Source organism: Anabrus simplex, chromosome 2 (assembly GCF_040414725.1).
Source record: "Anabrus simplex isolate iqAnaSimp1 chromosome 2, ASM4041472v1, whole genome shotgun sequence".
Classification (NCBI taxonomy): domain Eukaryota; kingdom Metazoa; phylum Arthropoda; class Insecta; order Orthoptera; family Tettigoniidae; genus Anabrus; species Anabrus simplex.
This window is the reverse complement of record NC_090266.1, coordinates 1031434195-1031451206: the sequence shown is the minus strand read 5'-3', so window position 1 is coordinate 1031451206 and position 17012 is coordinate 1031434195. Positions and strand designations below refer to the sequence as shown.

The 17012-nt window shown below is 38.1% G+C and overlaps 1 protein-coding gene across 2 annotated transcripts in view; it reads left to right on the top strand.

The window, feature by feature from the left end:
- The window catches only part of Syx1A (Syntaxin 1A), a 612912-nt gene that overhangs the window by 276983 nt on the left and 318917 nt on the right, over nucleotides 1–17012 (top strand). For both annotated transcript variants that reach the window (XM_067139643.2, XM_067139644.2), the window contains exon 6: nucleotides 2377–2450. In XM_067139643.2, the coding sequence (XP_066995744.1) occupies nucleotides 2377–2450 (74 nt within the window). The remainder of the gene's footprint in view (nucleotides 1–2376; nucleotides 2451–17012) is intronic.

The following is a 17012-nucleotide window of genomic DNA, read 5'->3' as shown; positions in this document are numbered from 1 at the left end:
GTGAGCAAGATGTTGGAAAGGAGAACGAGGAGAAGCAGTATACGAGTGTTGTATTGTATATAAGATATGTGTACTAAGAAGAGGGTAGAATATAAATTAAATGTACCAAGAGACGAGCACATAAATTCTAGAACTGATGTGATTGTGAAAAGTTTGTAATAAGTAGGAATTCGATGGAAGAAGGAAGGAGTTGGTAAATTGGGGAGGTGAGCAGGTGCCGGGGGTAGTAGGTAATAAAATTAGGGAAAGGGTAACATCTTGTGCGTGGGAATGGAATCCGCCCAGAGGAAGACGTTTTATCATAGAATGAGGAAGGTAGTAATTATAAACAGGTGGTATATAATATTAAGTTTATGGCTGCTATGTATGTTTAGATAAAGATAGTGAATAAGTAATAAGACAATTAAGGTAGTGTGCAAGAGGTAAGAAGTGGGAAGAACTGTGAGAAGATGGAGTGAACTAGTAGAGTTTGGAAGGATAAACTGTTTATACGTTTGTAGTGGAGGTGATGTAAAATGAAGGTGTATGTGTAAGCAGTAAGTAAAATAAGGGGAATGAACAGGATAGTGAAGTGAAGGAGGAAATGTTGGTAGTGAGGGAACTGTGAAAATACCGGTATGTAAATATTTGGAGCAGGAGGCTATGTAGTAGGATTGAGTGTGTATGTGAGCAGGAGCAGGTTGGAATAAGCGTGTTGGCGAAGTGCTTGACATAGGAGATGAGTAGGAGAGGTGGGTCTGACCCATCCCAAGGAAGAAATGATTAAGCATGTCTGCACGTGGAGAAAGAGGACAGGTAAGGAAGTGCGCTGTCAATGTGACAGGGAAGGTGAACCGTGTACATCGGGCTGGACAGGAGATTAGTGTGTGGCAGGCCACTTGCTGCATTGGCTTACACCACATGTGGCCTGCTACTCAAGGAATGGGAGGAAACACATTGTCAGCAAGGGACCTGTGAGGTCCGGTATCCGACCTCACGAGGCAGGGCTAGTGGCGGTGTCCACGGGTTGGATGGCCAGTTTCCTTACTAAGGCAATGCCGTGACCAACCAGCTCTTTTAAAGTAGTCTTAGGTAGTAGGATAAGATAGTTAGGTAATTAGTGTAGTTTGTAGTTGCAGTGGCATCGTGCATGTGGTACTGGCTATCCGTGCATGTGTGGGATGCTACTGAGTAGATGTAGTAGGTAGTAAATTAGTTCTAGGAGGGTAATAGTGGCTTATTCTCTTTATTACCAAAAAAACCGATGGTATGTACTATGGTTGGAAATAAAGATATGTATGTATACAAATAATCCATGCCGATTACATCATTTAGGATGTAAAAAAAGTCTCTTGTTCAAATGTATATTTTAATTGACCAACCTTGAAGTAATAAAGTTTCTCTGACTTCCCTCTTTCAAAGAATCAATCCAGAGTTTTAGTTGGCAGGGAGTAGATTACAACAAGGTAGGTATAAACAGGTGAAAATTGGATGGCAGCAGGGCAAGTGTACAGAGCGTTGTTTATAAAGTTCGATGAGAAAAAAGGAGAAACACAAAAAGATTCATAAGTACCCGAAGTGAGGGAAATCCATGTCAAGATACGACTGTACGGCTTAAAATGGGCTGAACTTGCATCTGGGACAAAATGGTAGGGACCAATGGACCCATTCAAGTCCTTTACATAAAGTTTTGTATGCATCATTTAGAATGTTGGGAACTTTCTTCTTGTTTCTAGAACAAATTGAAATGAATGTTTGTACTCTTGAAAAGAGATGTAATTCCTTAATCAGATATCTGACATTGAGAGAATATATTACAATGCTGAGGCTGTTGCGTACAGTTTCTCTCTTCCTGACCAGTGAAACTGTTATATCTTGCTGCATATCCAAGTAATCGAAGAAATACAACCTGAAAGTACAGTAGGGTAAAGGACTGGTTGTTCGTATGTCTGGTCCAATGGGGGAGAGCAGGACTGGTCAACTTCAAGCGATTCAATACTGCGTTGGTACTAATTTCAATGTGTTTCCCAAATTCTCTTGTCTGCATTTTCCTCCACACTTCCCAGAAAATGCAGCAAGGGTACTTATTTTCTCATTCAGTTAACAAGGTTCCTTTCCCTTTCCTGGGCAAGTAGATATAATTCGGTAAGGCAGGTTGTTATATTTATTGGTGGGTAGATGATCCTCATTCTAATGTGTTCCCAGCAAACAAAGGTATCAAAGAATTCATATTCTCTCTCTCTCTCTCTCTCTCTCTCTCTCTCTCTCTTTTCTCTTTGTAGTTCAGCTGTAGTTTTTCTAAGATATGGGATTAAAATTATTGTCCCCAGTATTGTTCATTGCACATTTGCACACGTAATGTATTTCTGGTTTCTAATGTTAACTCTCTCATTCCAGCCGGTAGAACGACCACCAATGAGGAATTAGAAGATATGTTAGAACAAGGAAACCCCGCTGTGTTCACTCAAGGGGTAAGCCTTTCTCTTTCTTAATAGAAATATATGTGAAATGTGGTGGTCAGTACATAGTCTCTGCAAGTTTTACTTTGTAGTGGTTCATAAATCTTAATCTAACTTCATTTAGACACCATATTTTCCTTGCACTGTTCAATGTATGAAGAATACTTCAAATATGTATTTAGTGGTCAGAGATTCTCGTGACCATATTCACCTTGTGCTATTGCTTCACATTTTCCTGTGTGTGATCCTATTTCTTCCCCTTGGGACAAGATAATGGTCAACGCTCAAATGTATGCTTCTATGAAAAACAGAATGTTAAGTTTGAAAATTGCTACAATTCTTTACAATAAAATATGATTGTCATAACTTTTATCTATTCTCAGCAGGTATATTACACATTTTTATTTAATTATCATGCTTATTGTTAAAATGACTGTTGCATATTCCCGTGCGACAACTCTGCTGTATTTTTTATCCAAACTGTGGCTTCCATTGTAATATTTATTTTTCTTTTATTAATTAGGTGAATTATTACCTTTCAATTGGGTGTCATTTGTAATTGTTATTAATCTACTTACCTCTCATTAGGCATCAGTTGAAATTACTAGATTTTACTTCATATACTTCACATGTATTATGATAATCCATTATTTTCTGAGTACGACAGGCTTTGGCAGCCAGTTCAATTCCTATTCTCACTGGTAGATGGGGGCTTCATTCTTTCCATTCCTGACATGGTAAAATGAATGGGACCGAGCTAGATAGCTGCAGTCGCTTAAGTGTGGCCAGTATCCAGTATTCGGGAGATAGTAGGTTCGAACCCCACTATCGGCAGCCCTGAAAATGGTTTTCCGTGGTTTCCCATTTTCACACCAGGCAAATGCTGGGGCTGTACCTTAATTAAGGCCACGGCTGTTTCCTTCCCACTCCTAGCCCTTCACTGTCCCATCGTCGCCGTAAGACCTATCTATGTCCGTGCAACATAAAGCAACTAGCAAAAAAAAAAACTGGAAATAGAATGTGGAGTTTCATCATTTTCTGAAGTGAAACGCAGGTAAAAAGATGCTAGAGGTTGCCAAACTATCCCTTTTAATTCTGATAATACCAACAGTGGTATAGCATTGAACTTTTCAGATCGTGTAGGTAGGTACTAAGCTGGCCTCATGGGGTAGGGGTAGCCCCGGGTTCGATTCCCAGCCAGGTCAGAGATTTTTACCCGGATCTGAGGCTGGTTTGAGGTCCACTCAGCCTATGTGATTAAAATTAAGGAGCTATCTGACGGTGAGATGGCAGCTCTTGTCCACAAAGCCAAACATAACAGCCAAGATGATTCGTCGTGCTGACTACATGACACCTCATCATCTGAATGCCTTTGGGCTGAGCATCGGTCGCTTGGTAGGCCATGGCCCTTCGGTACTGTTGTGCCGTGGGGTTTGGTTTTATGTAGGTATACTGGAAATCTGGTTTTCTATTGACTGGACAGTACCTGATACCCCCCTGAAAATGATACAAAATTGATAGGAGCATGCAGTTAAGGAGCTATAAAAGAATTTATCTGATTAGTAAATAATATTTCTATTCAATTAAAATTATTCTGTGGTGGTTGGTGATATACAGTATTATTTCTTGTTGCTATTGCTAGCCTGGTGCAGCCTATGTAATGCAGACCCTCCACCAAGGGTGGGTGGCATCTGCCGTGTATGGGGGAATGCAAGTTATTGTAGTGGAGGAAAGTGTTGTGTGTGGTGTATGAGTTGCAGGGGTGTTGGAGCAGTATAAACATCCAGTTCTTGAATCAAAGAAATTTACCATTTAGGTAAAATCTCTGACCCTCCAGGAGTCGAACCTGGGGCCCTCTGAACTGAAAGAGACTATGCTGATCATTCTGCCAAGGAGATGGACAGTGGTAGTAGTGTAGGTATTAAGTGGTGTTATTATAGTAAAAACTGTTTTAAACTTGAAAGTAATTTCTTCAGTGTATTTACAACTTGCTGTCATTTCATTTAGTAGTTCTTAAACAGAAAGAACTAATCATTGGGTCTCATGGTTTCTTCCTCGACTCTTGTTCAATCACAATATCCTGATGTATTGCTGTTGTCCTTGGTTCCGCTCCCCTACTATGTCCTCCACATTCTCGTTTCCAGTTCTACTTCATTGCTTCTGGTGAGGACTTGTAATCTCCAGCTTCCCTCCCGAGATAAGGAACTCGTATTCTTTAGTGATAAACCAGTCAGTCGGTCATGTCCTAGTAATACAGGACGACTAACCTAGTAATGAAGAATGCCCCCTAACATAATTGGCACACATTATGATCCACAAGATATTAAGAACAGTGCCCATCACAACTAGCACGCTTGTATAAAGACAGCATGTGTGTCACGTGTCGGCTGTAACTCGATCAGAGTATATATAACTTCTTCCTGCATGAAGTGAGCAGTTCGTCTCAGTTTATGGATGTGTTTGCGATGACTAAACAGGCCAATCTTGGCATAAAATATCTGCCTACCTAAATATCACTGAATGGATGCAGGAGGGTGGGGTTGTAATTGACGGAGTTTTCTTGCTTGTCGTTTGGTCTCTTGATGTCCGGGGCGTTCTTTCACACAAGTTAACAGCGGTAGATGTAGTGTTCCACCACAGTAAACGGTCCACAGCACATTCTTCCCATGGCTGTATATCTATACCAGTTGTCTTCATGATGTGTTTCAGCTGGTCCTTAAGATGCATAAGAGGGGCCCCACATGGTCTACTGCTGGAGCAAACTTCACCATAAAGAATTTGACGGGGAAGCCTGGTATCACTCATGCGGTGAACATGGCCTAACCATCTCTGTTGTTGAGCGACGATTGTTGCCTCGATGCTATTTAGCTACGCTTTATCGAGAACTGCAGTGTTTGTCACATAGTCCTTCCACTCATTGATCTCAGTTTTTGTTGGTGGAAGCGCTCAAGTTTTTTGCTATCACAGCGATAGTGTCAAAGTTTCACAGCCATGCAGTAGCGTGGAAATAACAGCTTTGTACATGATGAGTTTGGTATGCAGTTTTAAGTCGTCGTTCATGAAGACTGTGCATTAATTGTCCGAATGCTGCATGAGCAGCCCCAATTCTTTTATCAACATCTTGTTCGCATGTACACTGTTCAGACAAGGTGCTTCTAAGATATGAAAAGTGATAAACCTGCTCCAGTGTTGTCTAAGATGGAGATGCTGAGCTCGGGAAGAGTTAATCCTGGGGTAGGTTGTGCAAGTATCTCCATTCTTTTCTTTGCATTAATGGCAAGACCAAAGGTATCGCATGCAGTTTTAAAGCAGTTGACTGACTGTTGTAGTTTTGCAGGTGTTAGAGGAGGAGATACGGTGTCTTCAGCATACTGCAGTTTTATTTATTTATTTATTTATTTATTTATTTATTTATTTATTTATTTATTTATTTATTTATTTATTTATTTATTTATTTATTTATTTGTCTTGTTTTATATGGCGGGACTCGGGCTATGAAGCCTGCTATTCTGTCCGACCATACATACACCTACATGAAGAGTTAAATATACGCTAAATTATCTACAATTTAATATCTTAAGGTATCAATTAAATGTTTTAATTAACCTAATAACTTCGCTATGATCTAATTCTACTATGTTATGAATAATTATTATTTATCAATTGACAGTGTTTCTTAAAGTGGAGGTGGTTTGACATGCTCATAATTTCAACAGGTTGGGAATTCCAAATTTGGCTGGCAGCGATTACAAATGATCTACTGTAGCCAGTTGAGCTGTGAATGGGAATGCTTAGTACTGAGGTGCATGATGATCTGATAGGAATACTAGAAGGTGATGCAAGGTATTCAGGAGTGTTCAGGTTCAGTATACGATGTAACAGGCAAACAGTGTGTAAATTTTGTTGCTCTAAACCTTGGTATATCTGAAATAAATCGAACACATGCGTTATGTGCCTTTTGGAGCTTGACAGAAAGTGAGGTGTTCAGGTTACTGTATACTATGTCACAGTAGTCAAATATTGGCAATACCATACTTTGGATAAGAAGTTTTCTTACATTTTGGGGGTGTAAATCTGAGTTTCTTAAGGGAATGTGAGGAATAACACACTCGCTGACATATACCTATTATATGATCGTTCCAACTAAGGTTTTTATCCATTATCATCCCCAAGTTTTTAACTGCGTCTTTGAATTGTAACAGAGTGCCTCTTAATGTTACTGAGTGGGTATGAACGTCTGTAAGATGTGAGTGGTTGTTTTGGGTAGCTAAAAGAATACACTGCGATTTTTGGGCATTGATTTTTAGTGCATGGTCATCGGTCCACTTACATATTCTTTCTAGGTCGTCATTCATATTATTTATTGCAGTCGGTAAGTCACGAGTTTGTGCATGAGTATATATTTGTATGTCTTCTGCGTACACATGATATTAACAATGTTTAATTATTTCTGTTAGTCCTGAAATGAAGATCGAAAATAAAAGTGGCGCTAGCACTGACCCCTGTTGTATTCCAATCTCTACAGATTGCCATGAAGAGAAATTTTCACCTGTTGATACACACTGCCGGCGATCAGAGAGATAGAAATACATCCAGGATAGTGTGCTTTGTAAGAAATTAAGAGCACGTAATTTTGCTATTAGTATGTCAGTGTCAACGCAGTCGAAGGCGTTACTAAGGTCTACAAGACTTGAAACAGTAACTTTTCCCTTATCCATAGCTACTCCAATGTCGTTCGTAACTTTAAGTAGTGTAGTAGTCGTGCTATGATTGCTTCTAAAACCAGACTGGTATTTGTCAAGAAGTATATTGTTATTTAAATATGCGTTTATTTGTCTGTGAACTATTTTCTCCAAAATTTTGGACAGAAATGGTAAAATGCAAATGGATCGAAAGTCTTTGGGTTCCACAGGATTGTTGGTCTTTGGGAGTGGGCGGACAATTGCATATTTCCAAAGGGAAGGGAATATGCTGGTTATCAGTGAGGTATTAACGATGTGGGTTAGAGTTGGTAGGATTACATCTAGAGTTTTTAACAGTAACTGTGGAACAATCTCGTCACATCCTGTCGCAGTTGTTTTTATTGATCGTGCAATTTGTCTCACTTATGCAGGAGTTACGAGTGATAAATGTAACTGTTCTCCTCCATTGTTAGTATTGCCATTGTGTAGAATTTTGTTGATCATCTGTTCTTTTGTTGTCTCGTCAATGTTAACGGTTCTTGTAGTAAAGTATTGGTTCATCCAGAGGTAGTTTGTCAGCAGTATGTATTTTATTTCCACCTATGCCCGTTTTTTAAACGGTTTTCCAGATTGTTGTCATGTTCCGGGTTAGCAAAATGTTCTGTGAATGTCTTATTTTAGCATTCCTTACAGCGTGTGTGGTCCTGTTGCAAAGGGTCTTGTACAAGTCAAAACCATTTGGTACTTGGCTAGTTTAAAATTTTCTGTAAGCTTTGTCACTCTCTCTATCATTAAGTCTTGTATTTCCTGAGTCATCCATGGAGTCGCAGGGCATGTTACAAGAGCAGTGCATTTTGGCGGTTGTTTATTGAGAAGAGCTAGCAATTGTGTGTTTAAGAACTCCACTTTATCATCTATATTATCTAAAATATGGACATTATGCCAAGGTATGCTTGCAGCGTCTTCTAATACAGCTTCGTTATTTATACTTTTAGGTCTCTGAATGTAATTAATTTAGGTCTGTACTTAGGGCATTTAATTGAATGAAAAAAACCTACAACCTGTTTTCCAGTCAGTGACCGGGTCAGGGATGGAATGAATGAAGCAGATATAGGCTATTAGTACGATGGGGTCGCCACTCCCAAAGTGATTTATTAATGACTGATAAATGCTATGAAATGAGAATGGAGAGTGTTGCTGGAATGAAAGATGACAGGGAAAACCGGAGTACCCGGAGAAAAACCTGTCCCGCCTCCACTTTGTCCAGCACAAATCTCACATGGAGTGACCGGGATTTGAACCGCGGTATCCAGCGGTGAGAGGCCGACGCGCTGCCGTCTGAGCCACGGAGGCTATTTAATTGAATAAGCTATCCAAATTAAGTCGTGATTGGATAGTCCGCAAGCAGACATTTGCCCGTGGGTCAGTTCCCTGTCAGGGTTATTTGTCACAATTAAGTCCAGTAATGTATGTGACGTGGCTGTGTGATGTGTTAAGTGGCAAAATTGTCATATTACAAGATTTAAATATGTTGAATATTTGATTAGTCTGTCATTCTGTCATTAAGGATGTCAGTATTGAGGTCTCCTAGTAATAAAACATGCTCATACCTGGGTAAGAGGTCTAGTAGAATGTCCTCAAGGTCGGTGATATATCCAATATTTGGTGGGCGATACACTACTCAGTAAGCACGTTTCACCTAAAGCCTCAATTTCTATGAACATGAACTCAGGCCTTGCTCAGTATTCACTAATTGTTTTGTAGATAATTTTATATTTTAGGTCTTTCTTAATATACATAGCTACTCCACCACCGGCTTTACCTGTGCGATCATTTCGGATCAAGGTATAATTTTCGAGGTGGACGAGAGAATCTAACAACCAAGGTTTCATCCAGGTTTCCCCGTTCACGATGATGTGGGGATTGACATTAGCAATTACGTTATGGAGTTGGTGGAAGTGAGGAATTAGACTTTGAACGTTAGCATGTACTACCTGTAAGGAATTTGGGAAGTTCTTAAAAGCATTTCTAAGGCGATTAGTGCATTTGCAGCACTCTCGCTTTCAGTTGCCAACCTGTACTCTATCTTGCCTAGTTATTATATGTAAATCTAATGAAGATATAATCTAAAAGTAATAGTTGGAATAGTAATTATAGTCTAGTAATTAAAGTCTAGTCTCTAAGTGAGTTAAAAGTGTAAAATGTATAATGTCATGTTAGTTCCGGTCTGTCTGTTTATTTAATCCTGTCCAATTCCACTCGGCTCTACACACGATATTTCACACCATTGTGTTTCACAATAATTGTACCGTCTATTGTCCAACAATTGGACACAGAAAATCTAGCGATTGCTTCTTGCAACAGTTTAATCCTGATTGACGTGACGTCTTCTGATTGTTTTGCCCATTCCTTTCAGTTTCTTTTTAGATTTGAGTAGTTCGTTCCGTTTGTGGTACGACACGGACTTCACAATTATTGTACGCATCCAAAAACAGAGGATTTCTTTTCTAATGAAACTTGCACAATAGTCTCTAAGGATCCCACTAAAAAAACTCAATGTAATTTAAAAACACTTTTTAAAAACCCTTCATTTTATTTAACAAACACGAATACCAAGAACTCGTTAATACGAACCCCAAACTACCCACGGTTAGATCATTACGGAAGGAACATAAGAGACGTTCCTATTCGACCCATCATGAACAGCCGAAATAGCCCGACATATAAAACATCACAATTCCTCCAAAAATGTCTCAAAAAACATTTTAAATTCCACAACAAACAGAATAAAAAAATTCAATAGAACTATGCAAAAACCTTAATAAATTTAATTTAAAACCTAATCACACATTGTGCTCTTTCAACATCGCCAACATGTATTCAAACATACCCGCTAAAAAAACTATAGAAATAACAAAAAATAATCTTTCCAAACACGCACTTTAAGCATAATAGAAATAGAAGAATTCCTAAAATTATTAAATTTTGTCTTACAAAAAAACTATTTCACTTTCAACAATAAAATATACAAACAAGAAGGCCTGGCCATGGGAGTTCCCATCTCTTGAATACTTGCCGAAATTTATATGGATAACCTCGAAAACAGCAAAATAATAAAAAAAGAATATCAATGGTTTAAGTCTCTGGCTACGCTATGTTGTTGACACGCTAGTAATAGACAAAAGTCTCAGCAACAGTGAAAACATACTAACTTTTTTAAACAACCTAGATAGATGGATAATAGCATTAAATTCACTAAAGAGGATGAGGACCACAACTCAGTTAACTTTCTTGACACCACAATAACAAGAACTTCTAAAAAGTTTGATTTCCAAATTTATAGAAAGCCCTCATTCACCCCTACAACCATTAAAGAAAGTTTCCTACATCCACAATCACACAAACAAGCTTCCTTTTACAGTACGGTATATAGAGCTCTAAAAATTCCCCTTTCAACCACCAATTTAAGGAAAGAAATAAATACAATAAAAGAAATGGCCACTTTCAATGGATATAATCCCTCAATCATAAACAAACTAGTTAATAAAGTTAAATTAAAACTAACCACAAACCTCTCCCCAATAAAAAAATAGCAAATCGAAGTATGCAACCTTTACCTACACCAACCAAATCATAACACCAAATAACCAACACCTTAAAAAAACAAGAAATTTAAAAAATCTTATAATACCCAAAATTCAAACCAAAAAATGTTCTTCAACCACATTACAATAAACTCAGACTAATAAATATTCAGGCTCCAGTATCTATAGATTAAAATGTACAGAGTGTCTCAGCTGATATATCGGACAAGCATGAAGAAGCTTCATAACTAGGTATACAGAACATTTCAATGCCCAGAAACACAACAAACACTCAGCAATGAGCAATCACATGTAAGAAACAGGGCACAACTTTACGACAATCAAACAGGATCTATAAATTTTAAAGAGTAAATAAAGGTAGATACAGGAGCCTGAATATTTATTATTGTCTGAGTTTATTGTAATGTGGTTGAAGAACATTTCTTGGTTTGAATTTTGGGTATTAAAAGATTTTTTAATTGTTTTTTTTTTTTTTTTTTGAATTTATACATTTTTAGACCAAAAATACAATGCAAATAAGAATTTAAATTATCCAGTAGACAACAGAAGCCCTTTATATGACCGAATAGTAATATTATTCAATAAAATAAACCTTCAAGACAAAAAAATTCTTTAATATTTTTGAAACAATATAAAAAAATACTCCTTCAAAGTCAACAAATACATCACACCCCCTCCCCCCCGCCCCAACATATGCAACTCCCCTCCACGTGCCAACTATAAGCCAATGAATGCATCACACCCCTCCGCCTCCCCCACCATACACAACTCCCTCCCTTGCGCCAATCACAAGCCTATAACCCCGCCCTCTCCACACCCTCCCCCTCCACTTAGACAACATACGTACAACACTAGAAGTAAAAACGTCAGTGACCACTAGTGACCTAGTAACGGTCCACACAATAAGTCAACAGTCCACCAACACTCAAGAACCAACCACTTACAAGAATCATAACACAATTTAACCATCAAACCTCTACAATATTCAACAACACAAGTTTCACAATCAATGTTTGAAAAAAATTCTGTCATTCGGAAGAAGCCAACAACAACTATTCAACATTCTTTTCTAAGATATTAACTAAATTACGAAACGTCTAATTTGAAGCAAGGAATGTCATCACCCACTTTGCTTCAAAATCATATCAACGTAGCGATTGACGGCCCATTATTTCAGCAAACTCACATGTTGACTCACAACAAATTAGGCCAACTACGAGCATCTGGTGAACTGCTCGACAACACAATCTCGCCGCATTAAACTATAAACAACTTATGAACTGTTGACTAATAAATGTATCGGGCAACACACGCCAACGTCAAATAACTACATAGGCTCAGCATTTGGAATCTTTTTCCTTCTTACTTTTTCATTCAACGTTGAACCTATTTTATATTCTTTCTACTATGTATTAGCTTGTTAGCTTGTTCTACATCAAGCATTGACTACGGCTTTGAGCCATCAATTATGTTACTTACAGTCAAATGACGTCTCCTTCATTAAGTGAACTACGTACGAATTTATCATTGTACGAGGCATGTTTTTTAAGTAAGTACCGTTTTGATATTCCACCAATGCAGCACTGCAGTCGGCATTCCGTGCATGCACTCTGTGTACCTACATCTGTTGGCTAGGCTGAGATGCCATTACGGCAATAGTCGCCCTTGTGTACGTTTGTTGGCAAGCATTTGAAATGGCCTCGCTGATCGAGAGTCCCGCCAACTGTGAAGTCCGTTCTGTTTTTCATTTTCTGAGTGCAAAAGGTTTGAAAGCTATCGATATTCATCAGATCTGTGCAGTTTATGGACCAAACATTATAGCGATGGAATTGTTAGGGAATGGGTTTGAGCATTTAAAGGAGGCCGCAAATGTGTGCACGATGAAGAACGGAGTGGGCGACCTTCAGTCATTAGTGAAGATTTGGTGCGGGCAGTTGACAGAGCAGTGAGAGAAAAGACGCTTTACTATTGCGTCATTATCTGACGTGTTTCCTCAAGTTTCTCAAAGTGTTCTATATGAAATTGTGAGTGAACGATTAAATTACCGAAAGGTGTGCTCACACTGGGTACCGAAAATGTTGATGGAGGAGCACAAAAACAAACGTTTGGGCAGTGCCTTAACATTCCTGGAGCGTTACCACGAGGAAGGTGATGAGTTTTTGAGTCAAATTGTAATGGGAGATGAAACCTGGGTGGCCTATGTTACACCTGAATCAAATCAGCAGTCTATGGAATGGCGACATTCAACTTCACCCAAGAAAGTAGAGTTTAAGCAAACAATGTCAGCCCGGAAAATGTGTATCATTTTTGGGACAGAAAGGGGGTGTTACTGGTGGGCTTTTAGCCCCGTGGTGAGACAATCAATTCAGCAACGTATTGTGAGACCTTAAATAAATTGCGCCGCTCAATTCAGAACAAAAGGCGTGGCATGCTTGGTATTTTGCTTCGTGACAATGCACGCCCACATGTGGCTCATCGAAAAAGTTTAAGTACATTATTCTCTTCTCCTCTGTACAGCCGTTTAAGGGGACCAACACTAGCAAAACATTTTTTGTCTGACTCGGAGTTGTCAGAGTTGGGGAACACGAAATTTTGTAAGGTATCAGCTTGATTAAGCCAGTTATTTCTTCAGCTTTTTAATGAATGAACAGTATCAAACATTCAAAAGTCTTTTGTGTTTCGTAAAATGGGTTTTGAAAATTGGTTTGTAAATTGCTTTTGCACAGATTTCCAAACATTTCCTATTAACACTGTTATCAGAAATTATGCATACTACCTTATAACCTATATCTGTTAATATTTTAAGTAATGTAACGTTAGGTTCTTACATGAAAACAAACCAACAATGTTTTTTTTCTTCTTTTTTTAAAGAATGGAAGCCAACATATAAATTTGTACAGTTGTAGCTAATGTAGAGTTATTTTCTCCACCTTTACTACTAAAGTCAACTCCTGCCTTTCCTCCTTCATAGTTAATCTCAGGTTTTACATAGCCTTCACACAAGTTTAGTTTCTTTTTAAAGTAATTCCAATGTGAATCATCTATACCCAAATTTCCCGTACTTGGTTTTTCAGTAAAAGACTGTAAATACCCAGGGTGAGCCATTGTAATGAACGTTGACTGTCTTATCTTATTACATGCCCCATGAAATACGAAAAATATTTAATCGAACCATGTTATTAGTATACAGGGATAAGACACATTGTTTACAAAGGCTTTAATGTAACAATTCTTTGCAACATTCTAATTTATCAGTAATGATACAGTCATCAACTTCACTTTCAATTTCATCGATTATTTTGTTCGCAGTTTCTATTTTGTCGTGAACAGTCACTTTTGAGTCACAAGCCGGGATAAATAGGTAGTAACAGATACTACTTTTCAGGTTTGACCATTTTAATATATTGCCCCCATCACCTAATGCACGTACAGTATATCAGGATTATCATTGATGAAAATATTATGGTTTATGGCTTTAAAATCAAGAGCTTCGTTTAATGTTAAAGAAGAACCAATTTTTCGGAATATTTTCCTCATTCATATAAATTTAGAAAATACAAAATTGACAAAAACTTTGTCAATATCTAATTTACATTTAATACTGAAATTACCCTTTATGTAATCAGAGTCGTTGATCCTGTCATCTTCTTCCTCAGCTTTCTTTCTTTCTTTCTTTCTTTCTTTCTTTCTTTCTTTCTTTCTTTCTTCTTCCTGTTTTTCAGTGTTTTCTTGTCTCTGAATACGAGTTTTACTCAGTGTTGGAAGATTTTAGATGGATAGGCAGGCACATTTTCAACCTTAGTGGCAATAGCATCGTTTGAGAGTTTTAAATGGTCACGTTTTACAGTTGAAACAGACCCATCAGGTCGTTAAACAGAATTCTCCCCGAGTATGAAACGTTTGTTAAAGTGTTTTATGCATACAACTGAGCTTGCTGAAGGGGCACATTCTGTTCGATGGATGGCTCTAAGATCCACTTTTGTTTCCAAACCAAGTCAGTAGGAAATTTAAACACTGAAATAGGCCTAATTAGGCTATTTTGAACTACATTTGCTTCTACAACTAGCTACACAACACGACATGGGCATAATTCACAGTATTCACACATGTCTGAATCATTCAACACCATTGATAGCCTCACTGCTAAGAGGTTCAGATCATCCAACAAGTCACTGACGAGAAGTGGAGATGCCGGCCCCTAGCGTGACATAGCGCCCGAGGGGGAGGGGAGCTTTATGGCCTTAATCGAACCCAAGACCTCATCACATCATTTCGCTGGGAACAACTCGATTACCCTCCATACAGTCCCGACCTTGTGCCCAGTGATTACCACTTGTTCCTGCATTTGAAGAAACATGGCCGGTAAATGCCACGATGATGATAGTGTCAAGATGGCCATCTTGCAGTGGCTGACAAATCAGGTGGCCAACTTCTATGAGGATGGTATGCAAAAGTTTTGTTTAAAAAATCTGTTTTTCATTTATTTCAAAATGGTACTTAAAAAACATGCCTCATTTATTTTTAAAAAAATTTTTTTTGCTAGTTGCTTTTACGTCGCACCGACGCAGATAGGTCTTATGGCGACGATGGGACAGGAAGGAGCTAGGAATGGGAAGGAAGCGGCCGTGTTCTTAATTACGGTACAGCCCCAGCAGTTGCCTGGTGTGAAAATTGGAAACAATGGAAAACCATCTTCACGGCTGCCAACAGTGGGGTAGCCTCGTATTAAGAGTTTTAATTATTTCAGAAACATTTTTATAATGAACTCTAAATTTTTTCTTATGCACATTATCTTCCAGCATATTTTAGAATAATCTTTAACCAAGTACCTGGTAAAAAAATAAGGTTTTGATATTGACTGAGGATGCCTCATAAGAAGAGGCGAAACATCTCATATTTTAACAATGTTTTAACTTGTATGTTAACATTTTGTATTGTATTGAATAGGTGGCAAAATAATAAATATTTTATTGTATACATCATATGATACTTTCAATACGGACCAAAAATTTTCATTACTTGTAATACTGCAGTTCTGTCATCTAGAAGTACGTCTTTGAGGGGGAAACTTGAACCAATTCTACATAACGTTCAGAACATCCAAAATGTCTCAGTACTATCCACATAGCAGATCTTCGTACTGAATCAAAAGCTTTTTCCAGATCATAGAAAACTAAATACAGAGGCTGTTATTGCTCTCTGCATTTTTCCTGGAGTTGTGTAGCACAGATCATATCGGTTGTGCCTCTGGAGGTTTGGAAACCACTTTGAGACTCGGGCAAAATCCTCTGAGATAACTTGAAGTTGGCTTAATAGAATTCTTACGAGAATTTTACCTGCAGTTGACAAAAGCGATACACCATGGAGTTTGCACATACACTACGATTGTCTTTCTTGAAGATAGTGATGATTGTAGTACTCCTCGAGTTTTCCCAAATCAAGAGGATGAGTGTGAAAAGTATAGTCTTGAAAGGTATACATCCATTTTGTATGAGTTCCAGAGGGATGTTATCAGGACCAGAAGCCTTTCTTGGTTTTAGTTGATTATGTGCTTTGGTGAAGTCTCTGTATGTGGGTGGAACTACCATCCATGGTTGTTGGGGCTGCTGAGGGACATTACGAAGAAAGTCCTTGGTGACATTGTAGGCATGATTTAGAAGTGCAGAGAAATGTAACTTCCAACGCTCTAAAATTTCTCCATGATCAGTTAAAGTGATGTCATATGTCTTCAGTGACCCCGATGAAGATCAAATTGGACCATATATCTTCTTAATGCCAGCCTAGAAGTTTTGCAAGTCTTCAGCTTTTTGTTGCTGCCAGTTTATGGTTATTTACCACTGAAAAACTATGAAACTAAACACAGTTGACTTGTTATATACTCTGTTGGTTCCTTGCCACAACGTAAAAACACTGCTAATAGCGATGAAATAAAGAACTAGTCAGTCACTCTTAGCACAGTGATTCTCATAAAATAAGTCACTGAAGAATATTTAGAAGGAATTATATACAATTATGTGCAGAAATCATTTCAAATCTAGACAAGATTAACACCATAATGGCTTATCAGTTTAAGTCTCTTGCATTTAATAGTATGGTTGGCACAGTCTATCATATTCAGTTTATCACTAGTTAAGAAGCACTTAAGTGTTGAATGGCAAGAAAAATGCAAACACTTGTGTTATAATGAGATATCTCAAACATCACAGTTACTGAAATATTAAGTAATGTTCCAACACTTGCAGAGCAACGAAATAAGTTAAACACTTCCCTTGGTTTTTGATCAAAGA